Source organism: Drosophila yakuba, chromosome 3R, assembly GCF_016746365.2.
Source record: "Drosophila yakuba strain Tai18E2 chromosome 3R, Prin_Dyak_Tai18E2_2.1, whole genome shotgun sequence".
Lineage (NCBI taxonomy): Eukaryota > Metazoa > Arthropoda > Insecta > Diptera > Drosophilidae > Drosophila > Drosophila yakuba.
The window spans coordinates 18644575-18665840 of NC_052530.2; the positions used below are offsets into that span (position 1 = coordinate 18644575).

General features: G+C 45.8%; 3 protein-coding genes across 6 annotated transcripts; 1 reads left to right on the forward strand and 2 right to left on the reverse strand.

Annotated features, from left to right (window-relative positions):
* The first annotated feature begins 96 nt into the window (after nucleotides 1-96).
* Nucleotides 97-5189, forward strand: LOC6537397 (Bloom syndrome protein homolog). Its single transcript, XM_002097917.4, has 4 exons — nucleotides 97-331; nucleotides 382-2699; nucleotides 2756-3578; nucleotides 3637-5189. Exons 1-4 carry the CDS (start codon nucleotides 238-240, stop codon nucleotides 4872-4874), a joined length of 4473 nt encoding a protein of 1490 aa, XP_002097953.1. The 5' UTR covers nucleotides 97-237; the 3' UTR covers nucleotides 4875-5189.
* Nucleotides 4995-6428, reverse strand: LOC6537398 (thiamin pyrophosphokinase 1). Its single transcript, XM_002097918.4, has 3 exons — nucleotides 6046-6428; nucleotides 5456-5980; nucleotides 4995-5391 (listed from the first exon to the last, which is right to left on the reverse strand). Exons 1-3 carry the CDS (start codon nucleotides 6407-6409, stop codon nucleotides 5243-5245), a joined length of 1038 nt encoding a protein of 345 aa, XP_002097954.2. The 5' UTR covers nucleotides 6410-6428; the 3' UTR covers nucleotides 4995-5242.
* A 3103-nt stretch (nucleotides 6429-9531) lies between these two features.
* LOC6537399 lies at nucleotides 9532-20308 on the reverse strand. Of its 4 annotated transcripts, none has more exons than XM_039375688.2 (8): nucleotides 20126-20308; nucleotides 14430-15107; nucleotides 14093-14337; nucleotides 12104-12781; nucleotides 11740-11984; nucleotides 11498-11670; nucleotides 10583-10706; nucleotides 9532-10188 (listed from the first exon to the last, which is right to left on the reverse strand). In XM_039375688.2, exons 2-8 carry the CDS (start codon nucleotides 14927-14929, stop codon nucleotides 10057-10059), a joined length of 2097 nt encoding a protein of 698 aa, XP_039231622.1. In that variant the 5' UTR covers nucleotides 14930-15107; nucleotides 20126-20308; the 3' UTR covers nucleotides 9532-10056. The 4 variants fall into 4 exon arrangements, with proteins under 4 accessions (XP_039231622.1, XP_015048330.1, XP_015048329.1 ...); XM_015192844.3 differs by having other exon boundaries at nucleotides 19925-20308; XM_015192843.3 differs by lacking the exon at nucleotides 20126-20308 and adding an exon at nucleotides 19669-19879.
* Nucleotides 20309-21266: the final 958 nt, after the last annotated feature.

The following is a 21266-nucleotide window of genomic DNA, read 5'->3' on the forward strand; positions in this document are numbered from 1 at the left end:
CTTTTAGATTAAATATAGTTGAAAGAGCTATTGGTATATTTGGGTAAGCTACCTCGCCGTTTCTGTTATATTTGAAGGGTGGGGCGACGGTCACACTAATTCCTATTCGCATTGTTTCCATTGGCATTATTGCGCGGGTTTTTAGTCTGGAACTGAACACAATTGTTTTCTTTGCTTATTTGTAAACTAATTGTATGCAAAGTGAAGCGCTGGCAGCTCATTGAACCGCAGGTCGTGATGTCCAAGAAGCCTGTTGCTCAAAGAAAGCAGCTAACACTTAGCAGCTTTATTGGCCTGGATGGCAATTCCCAGAGTCAACCTAAGAGCAGAGGTATTTGGAGCTTATTGACCAGATTAAGGATGCTAATAGTTGCATTTCAGCCGCAAGTGTCAGAAGCAAGCCGTCCGCAGTCTACAATCCCATCTTCCTGGACGCGTCGTCATCCGATGATGAATCTACGGAGGCATCCAGTCAATCCAGCAAGGACACTATTGCTACAAAGAAGCCCAGCAGAGATCCTAGAACCGCAAGGCTTAAAAAGCACTCATACATTGATCTGTCGGAATCCCCACTAGCTGAACTTCCTGCCAAGAAATCTGACAGAGATTCGCCCATTAGACCAACACAGACTGAGAGTAGTTACGCGTATCGGGGATTGTCTGAATCTCCTCTTGAAAGTAAATCCCTTGGCCATTTACTAAGTAAACCGACTCAAAATGAAAGGAAAACATCAATTGCTTGGCTTTCGGATTCTCCGGAAGAGAAACTGCCGCAAAATGAGAGGAAGACCGCAGACTCTCCAGTCCGAAAGTACTCCTTTGAGGACTTTCCAAGCAAGCAGAATGGAGATAGACATCCTTTACTCACGCTGCCTGATTCGCCGCCCCCTCTGCAGCCTGACAAGAAACCGGAGAAGACCATGTTGCTAAATGAAACAAAAACGTTTCAGGATAAGGACTCTCCTATAAAGCCCCAAGTTACTAAAAATATGGACACTGTTCCGACGCTGCTTGACTCACCGCGAGCTCCAAATACATACAAAAAGACAGGCAGTACTCGTAATCTTTTCGAGGATTCTCCAGAGAAAAGGGGCAGCGGACAGCAGGGTTATATACTGGGTTCAGCTAAGGAAAATGCAGTTCCAACAAAGCCTGGGTCTGCTTCTCTGGAGACGAATAGCCTCACCTCCCCACCACCAGCGGCACCAGTGAAGCCCAGATATAGTGTGGCTTTTGATAATTCTCTGGCTGATTACTTGAAGGATTTGGCCCAAAGCGACAACTTTAGCATCGATCCCAATAATCAGAGCGCTGAGACACTGAAGAACACCCTGGGATTTTTTCGCAACACTTATGTGGAGCTCATGGAAAAGTATTGCTCTCTGATTGACCAGATTCCCGCCATGCACTTCAATGAAATAGCAGGCTTTCAGCCAAATACGTTTCTTAAGCTCAAGGTGATGCGACAAAAATTTAAGGCGCGGACACAGCTTGTCCAAAACACTTTAGATAAGAAAGAAAGCCAGCTAAAAGCGGAACAGGAAGCCCTTGAGAAGGAGGAAATGGAAATGCAGTTGGAGCAGGGCCGGCATTCATTATCAAAAATAAGTGTATCATCTTCACCAGGTAGAAGTAGCCCCATAAAGCCTCTACCCAAAGTCCAAGAAAAAAAGGAGGAAAAAATACCCAAGCGGGAACAGCTTCTCCATAACCTTTGCGGGGAGCCAGACAATTTCTCACCACCAAGCTCGCCACACAATATGCAACCTGTTCCAAAACGCCAGCAGCTCATCCACGACCTTTGCGGGGAGCCAGATGACCTCTCACCACCCAGCTCGCAACACAATATTCCGAAACGCCAGCAGCTCATCCACGACCTCTGCGGGGAGCCAGACGACTTCTCGCCACCCAGCAAGCAGAAAGATCCGCACCTGATGCGAAAGTGCGAGGAACTGGTTCATGACCTTTGCGAGGAGCCGGACGACTACTTAGCACAGAGCATGATGCTAGACGGCGACCTGCAGGACGAACAAATGAACGGACCCACGCAGGGAACCACAAGCAGCCGGATGGATGATGACGATGATGACTTGGAGGGATTGCTGGCGGAAATCGAGAACGAGCATCAGGAGATGCAGGGCCGCAGATCAGAGTTTAATGGATACAGCTATAAGGAGTTGGAGGCTGTTAAAGTCAAGGAGAAGCGTAAGGAGGCTCCCATAAATATTTCGTTGGATGATGATGGATTTCCCGAGTATGATGAGGCCATGTTTGAACAAATGCATTCGCAGGCTGCTGCCAATAAGAGCGCTGTAAGTGCCGTCCCAAGCACCAGTAAGAGCGTTGTGACCGCCAAGCTGAGCAGCGCTCCAGATTCGCAAAAGCTCTCAGGGAATTTCCATGCGAACGTGCATAATGACGGCATCACCGGGGAATTCGATGGCCAGAAGTTTGAGCACTCCACCCGGCTAATGCACGGCCTGAGCTACAGCTTTGGTTTGAAAAGTTTCCGTCCCAATCAGCTGCAGGTGATCAACGCCACTCTTCTGGGCAATGATTGCTTCGTCCTAATGCCAACTGGAGGAGGAAAGTCGTTGTGCTATCAGCTGCCAGCCATTCTGACCGAAGGTGTGACCATTGTTATCAGTCCGCTGAAGTCGTTGATCTTTGATCAAATCAATAAACTGGCTTCTTTAGATGTGAGTATGAGAACAATTCGTTAAGATATATATTTTGCTAAACTTATCTTTAACAGATCTGTGCAAAGAGTCTGAGCGGAGAACAAAAAATGGCCGATGTCATGGCCATCTACAGGGATTTGGAGTCTCAGCCACCTATGGTCAAATTGCTTTATGTGACGCCTGAGAAAATTAGCAGTTCGGCTCGCTTCCAGGACACTTTGGACACCCTTAACTCCAACAACTATATAAGTAGATTCGTTATAGACGAGGCGCATTGCGTTTCCCAGTGGGGTCATGACTTTAGACCGGATTACAAGAAACTTGGAGTACTTAAAAAGCGGTTTCCAAATGTTCCAACTATTGCGTTAACAGCCACTGCCACGCCCCGCGTCCGTTTGGATATTCTGGCCCAACTAAATCTGAAGAACTGCAAGTGGTTCCTCTCCAGTTTTAATCGTAGCAACCTGCGGTACATGGTACTGCCCAAAAAGGGCACCTCGACGCTGGACGACATTAGTAGGTACATCCGCAGCAAACCGGCACACTTCAGTGGCATAATCTACTGCCTGTCGCGTAAGGAGTGCGATGAGACGTCAAAGAAAATGTGTAAGGATGGCGTCCGCTCGGTTGCCTATCATGCTGGTCTCACGGACTCTGAGCGAGAGGGTCGGCAAAAGGACTGGCTGACCGGAAAGATCAGGGTGATCTGTGCCACCATTGCCTTTGGCATGGGCATCGACAAACCAGATGTCCGATTCGTATTGCACTACTCGCTGCCCAAGTCCATCGAGGGTTATTACCAGGAGGCAGGTCGTGCAGGCCGAGACGGGGATGTGGCGGAGTGCATCCTGTACTACAACTATGCGGACATGCTCAGGCTCAAGAAAATGATGGACTGTAAGTGGTCGAGATATTTATTAGGTTTGTGAATTGATCATTTGGATTCCCATTTTAGCCGACAAAGCTCTTCAGTACAATGTGAAGAAGATACATGTGGATAATTTATACCGCATAGTTGGATACTGCGAAAACCTCACAGATTGCCGACGTGCCCAGCAGTTGGACTATTTCGGGGAGCACTTCACCAGCGAACAGTGTCTGGAGAACAAAGGGACAGCTTGCGATAATTGCCTTAACAAACGAGCCTATAAGGCACTAGATGCATTGGAGCACGCTCGTAAGGCTGCGCGAGCCGTCAAGGATCTGTGCAGCGGTAGATCTCGTTTCACGCTATTGCATATTGCCGACGTTCTGAAAGGTTCGAAGATTAAGAAAATCATTGACTATAACCATCACAAAACGCCCCACCATGGCGCCCTGAAAGAATGGGACAAGAACGATGTACACAGGCTGCTGCGCAAAATGGTCATCGATGGCTTCCTTAGGGAGGACTTAATATTTACAAACGATTTCCCACAGGCCTATTTGTATCTGGGCAACAACATCAGTAAACTAATGGAGGGCACGCCTATCTTCGAATTTGCAGTCACTAAAAATGCCAAGGAAGCCAAGACGGCAGTCGGCAGTGTTTCGGATGGCGCAACGAGCAGTACGGCTGATGGACAGTCTGGAATGCGGGAGATTCACGAGCGCTGCTATACGGATCTATTGGATCTATGCCGAACCATTGCCAGCCAGCGAAACGTTACCATGGCTAGTATCATGAACATTCAGGCCCTGAAGAGCATGGCCGAAACCCTGCCGCTCTCCGAGAAGGACATGTGCAGTATTCCGCACGTGACCAAGGCGAACTTTGATAAGTACGGCGCAAAGCTGCTTGAAATTACCAGCAACTATGCCTCGGAGAAGCTTCTGATGCAAGCCGTCCTGGACGAAGAGGAGGAACAGGCGGCCGCCAAACAGAGGCCCAGCACCTCCGGATGGAACAACGAAAGCGTGGACTGGGACAGGGCGGTTGCCTCGCAGGGCAATGCAAACACGAGCGGTGCCAGCGGTTTCAACTCGTTCAGAGCGGGCAAGAGAAAAAAGGTATACAAGTCAGCAGCCAACAAGAGATACAAAACGAGTACTACATCGCCAGCGCCCAGAAAAACCACATCTGCCAGGGGTAGAGGTGGTAGGGCGGGCGCCAAACGGGCGGAGAGTTCAGCTTCCTCATCATCGGGCTGGAAATCCAAGAAAACAGGGAACAGCTTTGGCTTCGATTTGATGCCACTGCCAGGATCAAAATAATATGAAATCCTTAAACATTTTGCCTTAGAAACTACAGATTTTTATGTTATAGTGTTTATAAGCGTAGGAAAGTAGTATAAGCCTAACGATTTTGGAAGTAAGCTGTTAAAAAGTTACAAATTTCTGTATAAGCAATGTGTTCAGTTTATTGTTTGTCCGCTTTTGTTCCTTATTGTTATTTAACACCTTAAATTTCAGTTAAATAGAATTAAGAACTTATCACTAACAATTTTTACAATAACTTTCATTAGCACATTAGATGTAACCCCCGCAAGAAAACAAAAACAAAAGGATGCAGCTTTGGTCACAACACTATACACTGGTGTAATATAAACCTTTCTTAAGTACTTAGAACCATCCATTATCATCTATGTATTGGCGGCTTGTCGCACCTTATCCTCGAACTCGTAGGCGCCCATAGACCAAATCAGGTTGGCGTCCGTCTCCACCTGGACGAACTCGGTCGCATAGGTGTTTGAGGTGCTCACCATACCACCAAACTCCAGTTGTGCATGATCTGAAAATGATTGCAGTGGCATTACTAAGAGATTCTAGGGATCAGTTAAATTTGGTCTACGAACATAAGTTCCACTTAAGGCCCGTCGTTGTGACGTTGTGCGCGGACGATCCCACGGGCATCAGGGAGCACCATCGCTGGCTGGTAACTAGGTCAACGGGCACCTGTATCGTGTGCTTTCCCGGCCGGAGCAACCACGTCACTGAATCCCCGCTCAACAGGAAGACATTGCAGTTATCCTTTTGCGATTTGTACAGCGTGTTTAGGTTGGCCATGACCTGGTCCAAGCGACCGGAAGTGTCATGGAACACCACCACATCCCGGATTTTACGCTGCGCCATTACGGGCTGCAGCACGGCCATGGCCTTTGTGAAGTCAGTGGCATCCTGGTCGGGTGTGTGCACTTTCGGCGTGGTCTTGAAGAAATCCACCGTGTCCTCAGTGATCGAGTCAAAGTCACCCGTTATCACGTCGAGCGGTTCAAGTGGTGTGGTGGCCGCTGACCCATTGGACTTCTTTGCCATTGCTTGACCTACGACAAAGTCACGCCAGTGATTGGAGCCTCCATCGACAGCACATCGCACGGCGGCTAGAAGCGAACACGAAAGCTGTAAGCTGGCTGAGATTGGTTTTATAACAGCTCCCCAGACCTACCGTTCTTCCACAGCAGTTTCACCACGTGCGCCGGCACTTGGATCTGCCGGTTGAGCACCACGCAAACGTGTCCATGGTCGCCCAACTTGAAGTTCTCGTTGATCAGGTTGCCCGGCGTCCATTTGAACTCCTTGGGCGGTATTGTGTGGTCCATTTGCTGCCGGAATCCGATTGTTGTTTTCGTGCAAAGGAAGCGGTGGGTGGTGGGGTGGGTGGTGCGTTGGTGCGCCGGCCTGCCAACTCGCGTGACTCGGATCAAACCGAATCCGTGGCTAGAGCGGCGCATCCAATTCAAGGCGGACCCGGGACCCCATTGGGCCGTCATTGTGCAGCAGCCCGTGCCGTATAATTTAACCAAAAGCATATATTATTGAAATAATACGCCCGGACGATAAGTTGACCCTTTGAATAGTTTTAAATTTGTTCGTTACAACTGCGGCCTCTGGTCACACCGTTGGCAGTTGGCAGTCCGTTAGCGATGGACATGCGATGTGGCGCGAATTTTAAATAAGCCTTTTCTAATCCTTTAAGGGATGTAAGCTAAAACTTATTTTTTGGCTTAAGTCTGTTTCGTGTATAGCACACAGATTATAGTAGGCTAAATAAACCAGTTAATATACTTCCATTCTCGCTTGCAAATTGAAAAAATCCCGGTGATCCATTTGGCAACTATTTAAGTCAATTATTTTGACCGCAGCAAACATACATTTAAATGAAATGCCGACATTCTGGAGCATGCAGCCTCGACCAAATACTTATTTTTCATTCAATAGACAAGTTAATCCGTCGGTAAACTTCTGTGGCTTAGGTTAATGAAGCCGCTGGCCGGTTTGATGAATAGAGGAAACAAAAAGCTGGCTGATGGAATGGGATGAATGGGGTCAGCAGACTTATCAGGGGGCGGGATAGTCGCAGTCGCACCACAATACTTTTGTGCTCGAACCTCCGATGCCAGCTGTATCAATATTGTTACAGTTCATTTTGTTTGACCTACACAAATAAAGGCATTTATACGGATCCTGTGGCCAGACCATGAGCACATCCTCGGCTCAGCACCCCTGGCCATGGCCTTTGGTCTTCCTCTTTTCTGGATTCAGATTGACAGCGGGCGATGTTCCATGAACGCCCATTGTTGGCCATCCAGTTGCGAAGGGGTGAAGTTGAATGGCTTTACATGCCACGTCTGAAATGCATTGTCCAAGTCGCATTGTTGGGCCGAACCATTTTATTTCGGTTTCCGTTTTCCATTCTTAAAGCTACGCTGTATTAATAGAAAATATTCTGAAGTAGTACAAAATTAAATTTAACTTTAAAGAAAAGTAAAAAGCACTTAGCACATACTTAGTTTAAAAGATTTCTATGTAAAACCAATTAGTTTTAAAGTACAAAAGTACTTTCCTAACAATTAAATTTTCATAAATTTATTCTGAGTATCACCAACTTTAAAATTTTCATTTTTAACTGCGCACTTAGCTCCACTTATTTGGTGATTTTCGTTTTCGCTGAAAGTTCGCCTTAAGAAACCTCACAAGTAAAAGGAAATTTAACGTTTGTCGCGGAATCGTAGAAAAGTTGCTCCGCCCCAAAGCAGCCATAAATAAATAAAATTACACTTGTACACGCGTGCCTTTGGCGTATTCGTTCGCCTTTATACGACTTTGAAACGAATTACTTGCGTTTACCGCGTGACTTTCATACCCTATCCTAAGGTACCGCCAACTTTAACCTATTTGCAGTCTTAGTTTAGGTCCGAAGTATCAAAGATTCGGCTTAAACCGTTCTCATTGCGGGCAAAGAAATGGAAAGCAAAGGTCCTTGTCCAAAAGATTTACGTTTTCATTTTGTGGAACACTGCGTTGCACACATCGAGTGCAACATGTTGCACGAAAATGTTCCGAGTCAGAGATTTATGTGCGCGTGCATCAAGGTAAAAGTAAACGAATTTAAGACCTGCTTGGATTTAAAGATAACAACTATTAAATTCTTAATGACTGAGTTCGTGCTCTATTTACCTGGCCAGTTCGCATTCGCAGCCAACTGCAACTAATTGCATGCAGCTCGAATATGTGTCACATACTCGTATGTAAGTACTATATATGGTTCGGTTTTTATAGTTTGCAAAATTAAAAGCCAGATGCCAACGAGTGTGTGTGTCTTTGCGCAGTCAACTCAGATACCACTGCACTCGCATTCAACGCAGCTACCATCCATTTTTCGCAAGGGTTATCCTGTGGCCCATCCCCCCGTCCTCCCATCCTTTCCCGCTCCACAGTTCGCGGTTCAATGCACCTTGATGACGTGAGTAGAAGTTATTAAGTCACAATGGGCGACGGCTTGGCTTGGCATGGGCTGCTGTTCTGTTCTCTTCTGTTCTGTTCTGTTTGGCGGAGTCGGAGTCATAGTCGGTGGTTTATTTGACGTCGCCAGGCGGTGCCCGAGTCCTCGAGCGAAAGACCCACCTGCCAGACAGCGAGCGCCAAGGATGCGACAGGAAATTCATCAATGTCTCCGCCGGCTGTCGCCTGCATTCGACTTGCCAAGCGCGGCAACATTTTTACCCAATGCCTCAAATTGCCAATGACGTGGTGAAAAAGGAAGCAAATAGAAGAAAACACATGGACTAGTGTGCCGACTAAAGGATACCACTTAAATGGATGCCACTCATAAGTGTACTCAAAAGTATAGCATACTTATTTGGGCTTGTAAAAACCTTGAAGTTTTTTAAAATAAATAAAGATTGTGTTATGTGTTTAATACTACTTCTGATTATATTTTTAAGATGCAATATTATAAATATAAAGAAAAATAACAAAAATGATTAATATTATTATTTTGATATGATATTGCACAGATTAATCCTTTTCAAATATTTTACCAAATTATATTGTTCCTGCGAGTCCGTTGCAATTAAAAAACATCTAATTTCCTCAGCAATATACCCACAACTACCCTGCAAAAATGAGTAGACGATGGAGCTGTGAGTAAAGAGTAGGGCAGGTTATTTACGATCCAGAAACAGAAGCAAACCGCCTAAACGGATGCCAAACGTCGGAGCTTTTCCCGCCAAGAGGAAATTATGAATTTTGGAGCGGCTGCTGTTTTGCGTTTTGCCTTTGCCGTTGTGGTGAACTTTATTCAAGTGTCGCTGCAGTTGAAGCTGTCCATATGCGCAAGTCCTTGATTTACCCAGGGATCTGTTCAGGGCTTATCCAGTAGTTTGGCCAGGCACAGAGTTTGACGGGCACAGTGTAAAGTACAAGTTGATCCGCTGTCATATTAGTGGAGGGCACTCGAATGCACGAAAAACCACAATCTGACAGTGCGGACTGGCTGCTGGGTCAACTTGCCTGGACTCCGCTGACCACACAATATTCCAGCTCATTTGCATATTCAAATTTTGCTTACTCAAGCCCAAAAACCCGTGTGTGTGGGCAGTGAACAATTTTGGTGTTACTCTCATGTTTAACCAACCGCCACGAAAGAAAACACACTTTTTTTTTTACCATATACATAGTTGCGTTATATTTGATCTTAACTTTCGCCTTATCATTTTTGCATTTCACTTTCACTTTCGCTATGCAAATTGTTTTAATTTCTGCGTTTACAATTATTGTATTCCGTCAAACTAGCTTATTTATTACAAATACCGAGCACATTCCCTGGATTGGAATGCGAATGTTGACATTCATAATGGGTCCGTGAGCGCATTTTACTGACTGTTTATGGATTCCAGATTCTGTGGTGGAGTGCGCTATTTTGCTAGCGCATAAATCACATGGCGTATGCGTAATATTAGTATGTAAAGTTGCACATACATACATTCTTTGCCATTATACATATGTATGTAGATGTATGCAAATGAAATGAATAATCATAAATCTATGCAGTTTTGATTTGCCGAATTTGTAATCGGATTTTGTGTGTGCACTTGCTGCCACTTGCTGCCACATAATATATTCCTATTCAGTGGCACTCGGTCGATTTGCACTGCCGTTGGCTGCGGCTGCGGCCTCAGTTGCCATTGTAGTCCTCGATGAATGTGTCGATGATATAGCGCTTCACCTCGTTGATGGAGGTGCGCTTGTTGCTGCACTGCAGCCGCTCCTGGTTTTCCGGCAGCACCAGCAGTTGCTGCAGTTCGCCCTGCGACGATAAAAAAAAGAACATCGAACGTTAATGCACACAATGTATGTACATAATTATACGCCAATAATTGTTCAATTTGTGAACCGCCAACGGGGCGTATACGCTATCGGCGTCATGCAGGCCTCGCAATAAAAATGGCATGAATGTCGAATGGTTTGCGTTTATCGTTTACGTTTTATACCAACACCATATATTTAAGCCATCAATTTTCATAAAGTTTTGGTCGAAAAGAGCCATATTTATATACAGAGGCTTTGTCTTTGTTTTTTTTTCTAAAGTAATATAGATTAAAAATGTATATGCGTTATTGAAATAAAGAGGATGCCATGAGTAATGAAAATCGAGAAATACGACTCCCCCGGGAAATCTGGTGTATAGATTCTATACTCACATTAAAGCCGCGTCCGATTTCCACATCCGCGTCCACGGGCAACGTGAAAAGTCGCTTGGAGACAACGAAACTGTTTGTCCACGCGCAGTCGACGTAAATCGATATGAAATCGCCGTTCTGAATGCTGCACGGTGGATGAAAATAACAGCGAAACAATAATGGTAAAGTGAGCTATTCGCAAATAATTAAACTATATATGTATGTATTTATATATATGTAAGTGGATACATATTGGTGCATTGTTAGTACGTGAGTACGCATGTATGGGTGTATGGGTGGGCACCCATACAGTGACAGTGAGAAATGTGCCGACGGTCGATGACAAATGGTGCCCACTTGAACCGAGTGTCAATTTGGCTGTGTGTCGTTGTAGCCAGCAAAAAGCAAAAACCAAAAAAAAGGCCTTCGATATTCATGTGCAGTCTGTGTACAGTTGCGGTCAAGATAATAGCAATGCAGGTTTAATAGGCCACGTTTCAGCTTGAATCTCTTTAAAATCACTATTTAGGCTTATAAAAAAACTACACATTTGAGGTACAACTTGGTCGAATCAAAATACATAAATATTCACACAAAAACTAATTTTTTGTAAGTTTTTTTAGATATTTACATAGAGACCTGAACTTTTTTCCTTACCACAACTGTGTGCCTGCCTACTATTTGCATGTGTGTCAAGTGTTTGGCAGTGTGCGTTTCATGGCACAAACATTTATGCTAATAAATTGAAAATGCAAATAAACGAAAGTGTCAACGTCGATGGCCATCAGATCGAAGTGAGTGCCATTCGCCCACGCAGAGGCACACACAGAGCCCCAGTGATTGCCAATCACCACCATTGCCTGGAGTGGAGGCACCCACTAGTTAAATCCTCCATCCAGATTCTTTCGAGCACCCCACATGTGTGTACACCCTCACCTGATGGCCACTTGATGCCAGCGATAATCGTATAAATTGAATTTCACCGGCAACATTTCCGTCGTATTGTCCCGCTCCAGATACAAACGCAGTCCGTCCTTGCAGGCCTCCAGATAAAGATTGTGGGTGGCATTTCGTATGGAGAATATGGTCGCCGTGCTCTTGGTGTCGTTCTGAAATCGTCACGGAATCGCTCATTTCCATTCCATACAAATCCCCCTCCCCCCCAAAAGTGCACCCACCTTAGCCCTTAATGTGACCATCAGGGTGAAGTTGAGCACGTTCCTCCAGCTGCGCACGTAGCCCATGTTGTACGGCGTCGAGGGCGTTGCACTGAAGCCAGTGCCCATCAGTCCCGCCGTGGTGAGGTCCACATTTGAATATGCATCCGGGTAGGAGGAGGCAAGCGAAGCATCCGCGGCTTGGGTGGGCAGTTCCTCACCCATGGGCAGCTTCTTGTAGAACTTAAGCAGATCGCTTATGTCATCTGAAATGATAATTTATTCGAGTACTTTCAGTAAACTACTTTTTGCACTAGTATGTTTAAGCTGCATGATTTTAGTTTATGGTTCGACTTTGGGGCACTTAATTGAGTGGCAAACTCACCGCTGCACTCGAAACTGTTGCAGTTGCGCTGCTCGATGTTGTAGCCCTCGCAGAGGAGCGTCGACAGGGCCACGCTCTTGGCGGGCCTGCGTTTCTTGTGCTGATTGCTGGCACGTGGCTTCCTGGTCCCAGTGTCCGCTCCCACTCCCACTCCCACTTTGTTCCCACTCCGGTCATTGTGTGCACTCGGCACAAACCTGACACTTTCGCCGGCTCCTCCATCGACGCCTCCTCCATCATCTCTTGGTGGTTCATTACCGCCGCTTGTCTCTCCCAAGGGATCCGGTGCCGGGGGACTGGCATTTGGTTGGGAATGGGCAGGGTCTCTGGTCTGCGGCGTAATCGTCGTCGTGGCCTGGTCAAATTTATGCAATGACTCGTCGCCACTTGCCCGCATTATGAGCAGCTCGTTCTCATCCCCATCGTCGGCCAGCAGATCGTTGCTGCCAACGTCGAAAGCGTCCGTCTCCTTGGACACCGAAAGCCCAACTGCGTCCGCATCAACTGCAGCCACAGCCACATCATCCTCATCCTCGGCCTCGTCGTCCTCCTCCTCCAGATTGATGTTCATGTTCATGTCCACCAGCGGATTGTCGAGCAGACAGCGCCGGAAACGCTGCTGCACCCCCTGACCGCAGGTGACACTGCACAAGGTGAAGTCGCTCCAATCGTCCCAGCCTGCAATTGATTGCCGATTGTTTGCAGTGAGTTTCTGAGTTTCTGGGTTTCCGAAAATCAAATTAAATGCAACTTTGTCCCTTTCAATTTTACGCAATTTAAAATGGCAAAGAATATCTTTTGAGAACCAAAAATGGCAAAGAATATCTTTTGGGAACCAAAAATTCCTTTCAATAAAAAGGAGTTGAAACTATTTTCGCAAATATTGCTGAATTTTAAATAAGAATTCTATAAATGCTCTTTTTATTAGTACACTACCCGAAAATACTTTTCTTCGTGTGCATATATTTTTGGAATGCCTTTTCTTCCCGACTATGAGCCATAAAATTAAGACATCATCGTGCCAAATTTGAGTGCTGCTTGTTCTTGGCTCTAAAGTCCTTTCATTCAGTTGCCGCAATTCAAGGCAGATCCTTGCTGGGCGCCTGGCCGCTTGACACAAAAGTCAAGTGTTGCTTCCCTCGAGTGGCGCTGGTGCGGATTGCCGCCTTTGGAGGAGGCGATGGCCCACATCTGCTACATCTGCTGCCACATCTGCTGCGTCATCGAGAAGTTGGCCCCCTCGTATTATGTTTTTTATTTTATTTTATTTGCTCTATTTTATATTTTGCCCCTTCCATGCGGCGGCATCTCAACGATGGCTATCAATCTTCATCAAAGATTAATCCCCCCAGCTGGGCTCATGAAGTCACAATAGACCGACGAATAAGCCGAATGAGTGCAGGAATTTTAAGTGTTCGCCGCATTTCACTGTTGAATTACTCAAAGGATGTAAGCGGCTTTGAATAACACAGTCGCTTGCAATTATGTTGCGATATTCGAGCGGTTCGAGCGGAGATTTTGGCCCTCCAGTGCCAATTATCGCTGATTGCCACATCCGAGCCCGGGGCTGACCAGTGGCCTCTAGTTTGGAAACTCTATCCCGCCGGGTTCATCCGATGCTCGCCAAACATCCGACCGGAGCGATTTGCTCAACAATGCAACAACTAACAAGCGAAATGCGATTAACTAACGGAAGCAACGGAAGCCCCAGCCAGGACCTTCCTGGTTTCGGGTGGACGGAGGAGGCCATCGAGTGGCATCTGGGTGGATGCACTCGGAAAATATTGTACCTACTTTCGACCCTGCCTAAGTAGTCTTCAAATATATTACTTTAAGGTCCTTAAAAAGGTGATGATACCAATTGTGAAGTAGTAATTGTCTATCTTTATGTATGAAATATTTTTAAATTATAAATTGAACTAGAAAATGACAAATGCCACTTCAAACTGATAAGTGCAGGCACCCAGGAAAGCGGAAGTGAACGCTTACCCAAATGCTTCCAGATGTGATTCTCGAACTGCGGCGTCCAGCGATGCAGCCCGTTGACGCTGATTTGCAGCACATCAGTGGCGCCACCCACGGGCGGTCGCTGAAGCTGTCGTGCGGTAGGAGTGCCTCCGGTGGCTGCCGTCGCAGCGGGCAGCAGTTTGCCAAAGGCAATTAACTCCGCCGGCAGCATTTTCAGCATGTTATTATCGAAGCAACGCAGCGGCTGGAGGGTCGCATTCAACTGCCTGCAGTCAAGTGGATGGGTTAAGGGTACAAGTAATGGTGATGCTGATGTGGACAAAGAGCTGATGATGGTGGCGTTTACTCGATTACTTACCCCTCGTACTGAAAGGCTGACTCAGCGCCGCTCCAGGAGCCACCACCGCTGCCCGCGGATCCAGCGCTGCCGCCTCGACTGCGGTGTGCCGAGCTCCAGGACATGAGACCATCTCCCAACCTGGCATTCTCGGCATCGCCATTGCCGTTGGCCACTTTCAGCAGCGAGGCACCCTTGTATATCGTTTCCGGCGTTAATGTTATTAAAATCGTGTCCTGTGCGAGGGACTGCACCGTGCCCTCCGGCTCATCGGTGAAGATGCGCGCGACGAGGGCCTTGACAATCACCGGACTGTTGCGAATCAGCTCGGCCATGCCCTTGTGGGCACATGGATTCACGGGACTCGCTGCAGCCGGTGCCAGCAGCTGCAGCATGAGCAGGAGGAGCGGGAGGAGCAGGTGGACCAGGTGGAACTGGTGAAGACCGAGGGTGGCGGAGTGCACCCGCAAATAGATGTCATCGGCTCGCATCACGGGTGCACCTGGATTTGGCCGGGCCATGGATCCTTTATCTTTACGAGTGTCCTAGCGCCACTCGCCGGTTGGCATGGCAGCTTTTATCGCTGCGGTGGCTCAATTTACTTTTGGCAAAAGTCACGTTCCGGCTTTGATTCAACTTGGATCCGCCGCTCTCCAGGAACAGAGGCACTTTCACACAGCACCTGCACTCATCGTTGGCCTGCGGAAAGATGCGGAGAGATGGGAGAGCTTGATTGAGGTGGCACTGCCAAAGGACAAAAAGGACAAAAGGACCCCCGGCCCCACCAGCCAAATCTTCAATTCTATTCAAATAATGGAGCCGGGCTTTGCATGATAATAGCTGCAGGTTGCAGTGGCTACATCCTGGTATGATTTATATAAAATGTTTTATTGCTATCCGTAACTATGTAAGTCTATGTTGGTTTTCCCAAGGACGCTCAAGCAAAGGGTCGTATTTATATATGAACGATTTTCATTCAATGCCAAAGATTTGCATATATTTTGCAATTTTTATTCAGCAATTGTCAAAGAAAAAATACATGAATTTGTGTTGCTACTTTTCTCAAAGGGAATTTTTAAAATGCGCTTACACATTTGCTTTTGTAAAACTGAAGAAAATATTCAGTGAGTTTAGAGTTTGTAGTAACGTATTTGTTACTAAATTTTCAAATTCATTCTTCTATTCGAAAATTCAAAATGAAGTATTTCCTAATGGTATTTTGTAGTAAACTAATTCATTCTTTCAGATTTATTTAAGGCAAATAACACTCGCTGGCCACCTGTACTTCCTCTCAGGAGCACAAAATTTACGAGAATTTATAGCGGCCATAAAAGGTTCTCCTGGTAACAAGCAGCTTAAGGAGCAAGATTACTTCAGGCGCTGCAGGATCACAGGATGCTGGGGCTTGGGGCCATCAAAGTCGCTGCATTCGCTTTCATATCCTGTTGCAGGAAATAAATATCTGGATTAAGGACTTTTGCAGCGCACTGGCTGGGCGAACAATGGCCATTGGAGTAACCGTTGGAAGATGCAGTGCCCAGTGGAGTTGGGTAACAGGACCAAAAGTTAAATCCACAACATAAACGTGCAATCAAATAGAATTTTTACGCACATAAGCACTGCAAAAGCTGTTTGGTCGAAACAAAAGGGGCCAACGGCAAAACATTTTCGGTAGATAAATGTGCAATGTGCACTTCCAGTGGCTAACAAAAGCTGCGCTCCGATTTTTTGGTGCAACCGGGTCGCATCCTTGGTGTCCTGCGGTCCCAGTGCGAAATGGAAAATGTACAACACGCGCCAATTCGCAACCGAATGCAAATGTGCGACGGGCTGTGCAAAATTGAGCCCTCAATTGTTTTATGGCCATGGCATTTTCGTCTATCGGTTGGCCCAGAAAAATGTGGGCGAACGTACCGCTTGCACTCCCAATTCCACTGCCAATTCTACTCCCCATCCTACTGACCATTTCACTTCCATTTCCGTTTCCGTTCGACTGACCGGGCAGGTCGTCACTCAACATTCATCGTATTCTCCGGGGGCGGCAATCAGTGTAATTGTTATTGTTTTTACTCCGCCTTTATTGGCCTTAATCCATTTTGTTTTGCTCTCGTTGCTGCTCAGTTGAACTTTTGCAAATTGGCAAAGTTACTGCCAGCGACAATCTGTTAAAAGCTTTTGAATTCCAAATCGACTTGGCCAAGGTGAGCCTCAGCCAAGTGGCCAAGCACGTACATATACATAAATCAAGCGGAAAAGTCCACCGGCTAAGCCGAATGCATATTTAACGAACTTTGCCGCGATTCTGCGGCTGTCCGTTCATTGGGGAAATGGGAAATACTCGGACATCCCAGACCATCAACGAAAATTAGTATTGTTTTCCGTTTTTATGGTTCTTATCACTCGAATTGTGCCGAGCACTCCGCTTTTTGGCGGAGATTTCAAGGAACCGAATCCACACATCGATTTCAATTTCCGTTTGAAGGCAGCAAAAAGGAAACATCAAAACTCTTGTTTCCGCCCACGCTGTGACACTTCAAAAATAGGCGCCCATTATTATGAACAAATTGAAGGCCGGCTGAAAGTCAACCCAGCCATGTGGGCAAATATATACACTTCAAAAAAAAGTGCTACTTCTGAATCTTTAAAAGGAAATGATTTTTAAATGTATGCACTTTGATTAATGCTATAAATTGGAATATATAAATGTATCTACTTTTAACTCCACTATAATAGATATAGCAAGGATTTACTCAATTACTCAGTGGATACAATTTATAAACGTATTTTTGCTTATTTTGCGAGTGTGCATTTTGTTGCTATTATGGGCTGCCCGTCGCTCGAGATGATTGAATATCAAAAGGCAGTTGGCTCACGCAAATCTCCGACATGTTTCGAGTGCTCCCACCGGCTGACAACAATGTGAGCAGCGGGATGCGAGTTTAACAAGAGTGGATCCCCGAGGACTCGTATAACTGATAGCCTGATAGCCACCCACCCACCGCCTTTGGTCGACTGGGCAAGTTTAAAAGCCCAGCACGTTTGGCCAAACTTCCACAAGTGGCGGGCGACCCCTCGCTTGTGTGCTTTTTATTTTATTTTATTTTCTTTTTTTTGGGTCAGGGACGGGCGGAAATATTTTGTACCCAAATTATAGCATGAGTGCCAGGCATCGTACACAGAATGGAACCCATAGACCCATAGACCCTCGAAGGAATCAAACCCACTGTCTGAAGTCCCAGGCCGTTCCACACGCATACGCAATTATCCTCGGGGACAACTGTCGCCTTTTATCTGTGCGAATGATTAAGCTCCAAGTGTCTTAAAATTAATTTTATAGTGCTTTCAGCCCAGGGACGAATCCGCATCCGCATTCGCATACGCAACGTGGCGTATGCGTAATCTTCCCAGCCATTAGCTGAATTCGGCTCAAATTGTATGGGTGTAGGGCTAAAATAGTTTTATCTGCCACGCGCTATCTTCCAGATACTTAATTCCAGCAGGTCCTAATATGTAAATCACTTGCAGCCGGAGTTCGTGCTTCAGGATGGCTGAACTTTTATTCCCACGAACACGCCATTCCTGCCCAAGAATTTCACTTCGTCCTAAGCTTTTCCTCCTCCTCCGCGGTGGCTATATTAAATTCCGGGCTTATTGATTGCGTACGATTGCGATGCGGACAAAGTATTTGTATTCCAACGATTTTTCACGTTAATCCCGTCTCAATTAACTAACAGAATTAATCCCAACAACACACGCTTAAATCATAACAAATTGGGGTAGATCCACTTTATAACTAAACAAATATTTGCCGGGGATATATTTCAATTTTCGTTATTTGAATTATGCAAACTCATTTGAGACGAAAGTGAATTTATTGCCAGCACTGGCCCCCGAAAAACAAAGCCGAAAGGTTCCCGTCTCCGGATGCGGAAGGATATGGCCATGGAGCTCCGGCTTCCCGGCTCCCCGGCTCCCCGGTAAATTTATGCGCACAATTAATTTGAAAATCCGTATCCAAATCCGAATTTCAGACAGTGTGCTGTATATTACACGCTTTACGGGCTCTGTTTGTCGCACAAAGACGAGATAAAATATATACCTGCAGTGGGCTCGATCATCGACGTTGGTACGTTTCATCTGTCCAATTAATTAAAATCCTTGCGGATTATTTGCTAAGCGTATTTGCTAATTGGGCCGGCGCTGATTGGACTGCTCCACAAGTAGGAAGTACGAGCACTGGCGTCAGCAGTTAAACGTTAACCCGCCCGACTTAAGTGGCCCCCATCCCCCATTCCCCATTCCCCTCCAGCTTAATGAGCCCTTCGAAATGGGAACTTTATCGCCGGGTTCGGCACTCGTTTCCGCTGCCAGTTCAGCTGGCCATGTTGGTGCCCTTGGCTTCTGGCCCTCGCTGCAAATTGTAATTATAATGCCACTTAATGGCATAAGAGCGCCTCTGTTATTGTTATTGTTGCGGAAGTGGAAGTGGAAGTGGAAGCGGTTTGGAGGAGATAAAGGGTTATCAGACTCCGACTCCCAGAGGTCGTCGATGAGGATGTTAAATGGATTTAACAGGCCAAGTTAGGTGCACTCCACCACCATATTCCCTCATATTCGAGTATTGAGGTTCCTAATCAGAGGGCTCTAGCTCGCCCCATTGTCCATTATCTATGCTGGGATTATTTTTATTGCGAGTGCAAAAGAGATTCGCTGGTGCCGAGATAACCGCAGATATTTTGCGCTGAATGAGCAAAAAGTTGCCCCATTACAAAGGACTGCACATTAACCAATGGCGTGGCATGTAAATGGGGTAAGGCCCCTTAAATACATACGTAAATATTCATATATATGTATCTCCTACTTCCACGGATTTGTGTGGGGCCACTTTAACCCATTTGAAGCGGACAGAAGCGACTGTCAGTTGCCAGTTGCCAGTTAGCAGTTAGCAGTTGCCAGTCGAGCGTTGCCAACGGCCATTAACAATGCAATTTTGTAACAATATGAAGTTGTGGCTGTGGAATGGCTCAAAGCGATGGCTCAACCCAATGCGATGAGGTTGCTCTGCAATTAAGCAGCATGCCACACGATCTAGGTCTCGTATGCATGTGGCAGACCCACCGCAGAGAGACCTACACACATGCATCAATCTCCATTTCCACATCTCAACATCTCCACATCTCCAAAGGCGGCCACAAGTCAGTTGGAAATATTTGGCAGTGCGTGGAACACCGGGATACCTTTTGAAATGTAATACAATTACTTGTTGTGCTCCTTTGATATATGGCTATGCTAAAATCCTTTAAATTGCAACTAATTTTGGGGCCTTTGTTTAGTTCTTGGCAATATCGAAATCCAGTTCAACTAGATAATATACAATCACTTCTGCTGAAGCTTTAGTTACTCTTTTTTAGACAAACACCATGGATTATAATTCTTTATTTAAATGAATTATTTTTCACTTATTGCATAAACGTTAATTCGTTAAATGTAATTATTAGTTTTAGATTTAGACATACTTTGCATAATTTTCTCACTTCAAATAACTGAGACCATTGTTCGTCCGACAAAAGCCAAATCATTCAACTATTTAAGCTTGTAATCTGATTTCAACTAGATTACTTTGTGGTCACTTTGTTAGAAAAACTATTCGCAATCGGCATTTGGTTTATATTGTTTATTTTCTTTGTTAGCATAGTTTGTTTATTTTTTTTTCCCACTTTTCAGCACATTGCTTGCTAATTGCATTTTGCGAACCCACAAGCGCACACTAATTACACTTTTTATTGCCTTGCCGCTGCATCAAAAAGCGAGTTCGAGTTTAAAGTTAAGCCACTTGGTCTTCGAAGTATTTTCACTTTCTGGAGTTTTCCGGAGTTTCCCGGAGTAGCGCCACGAAGCAACTGCTTTGCTTTTGGCCAGAACAGCGGCTTTTATAGGTGGCAAAGGACACAGTGGGCACTGCGCCTGCGCGGATAATATCCTGAATGGACTTCCATCCATTTCCGTTTCCCTTTCGATTGCCAACACAAAGCCGGCTGTTTTGCTGGCCGTCCGTGGTTCACTGGGCCACTGCTCATTTACCGCCCGCTTCCATTTCCAGGGCGTTTGTTTACACCGGGACAGCTGAGGTCGGGACAACAAAGTTTGAAGCCATCCAAGGCACTTGCCACTTGCCACTTGGCACGCTGCTGTCATCCCAGCGTTAAGGAGCCGCTCTCTTGTACTTTACTATAGTATATGTATATGTATGTACGTTGACGGGGATGTGTACTTGCTGGTATTACATTGAAGTTTTAATTGAATTGCGGCTGCAAGTTTTAACTGCATTCTGTGGGTAGAATCTCCCCAGCGTTTCGACACGCAGAAAGGTGCGAGAAAAAACTTCGCCACAAACTTTTCAGCTCTCAAGTTTTTCACTTTTCATTCCTTGACAGCGTGTGCTTCTGTTTAGCCCTTTGAAATGCAGTTGGCAAATGCGGAACTTGGCTCAGCTAAGTCCGCATTCAAAATAGCTGCGCCTGCAAGTAGGCAACAATGTTTTCATTTCCGGTTACCGTGAGTGTGCACATACATATATGGTGGCATGTGTATGTGTGTGAGGGAGTGTGCGACTGTGTGAGCGTGGAAATCTGTGTCGAACACCTGTTGTTGCCATTGTTGTTGTGGCCTTATCGCCTTCTTGGCCATTTTGCTTATGTTGTGGGGCCATAAAAGTTTTAATCTTAAATGATTTTTCATAGCTTAGAATGTTTGAAATTTACAGGAAGCTTAATAGCTAAAAGAAACAATTGAAAATAGGTATTTAAGAAAATGAAAAATCTACAATAAGTCCGAGGTAAGCATTGAGGTGTTCATATC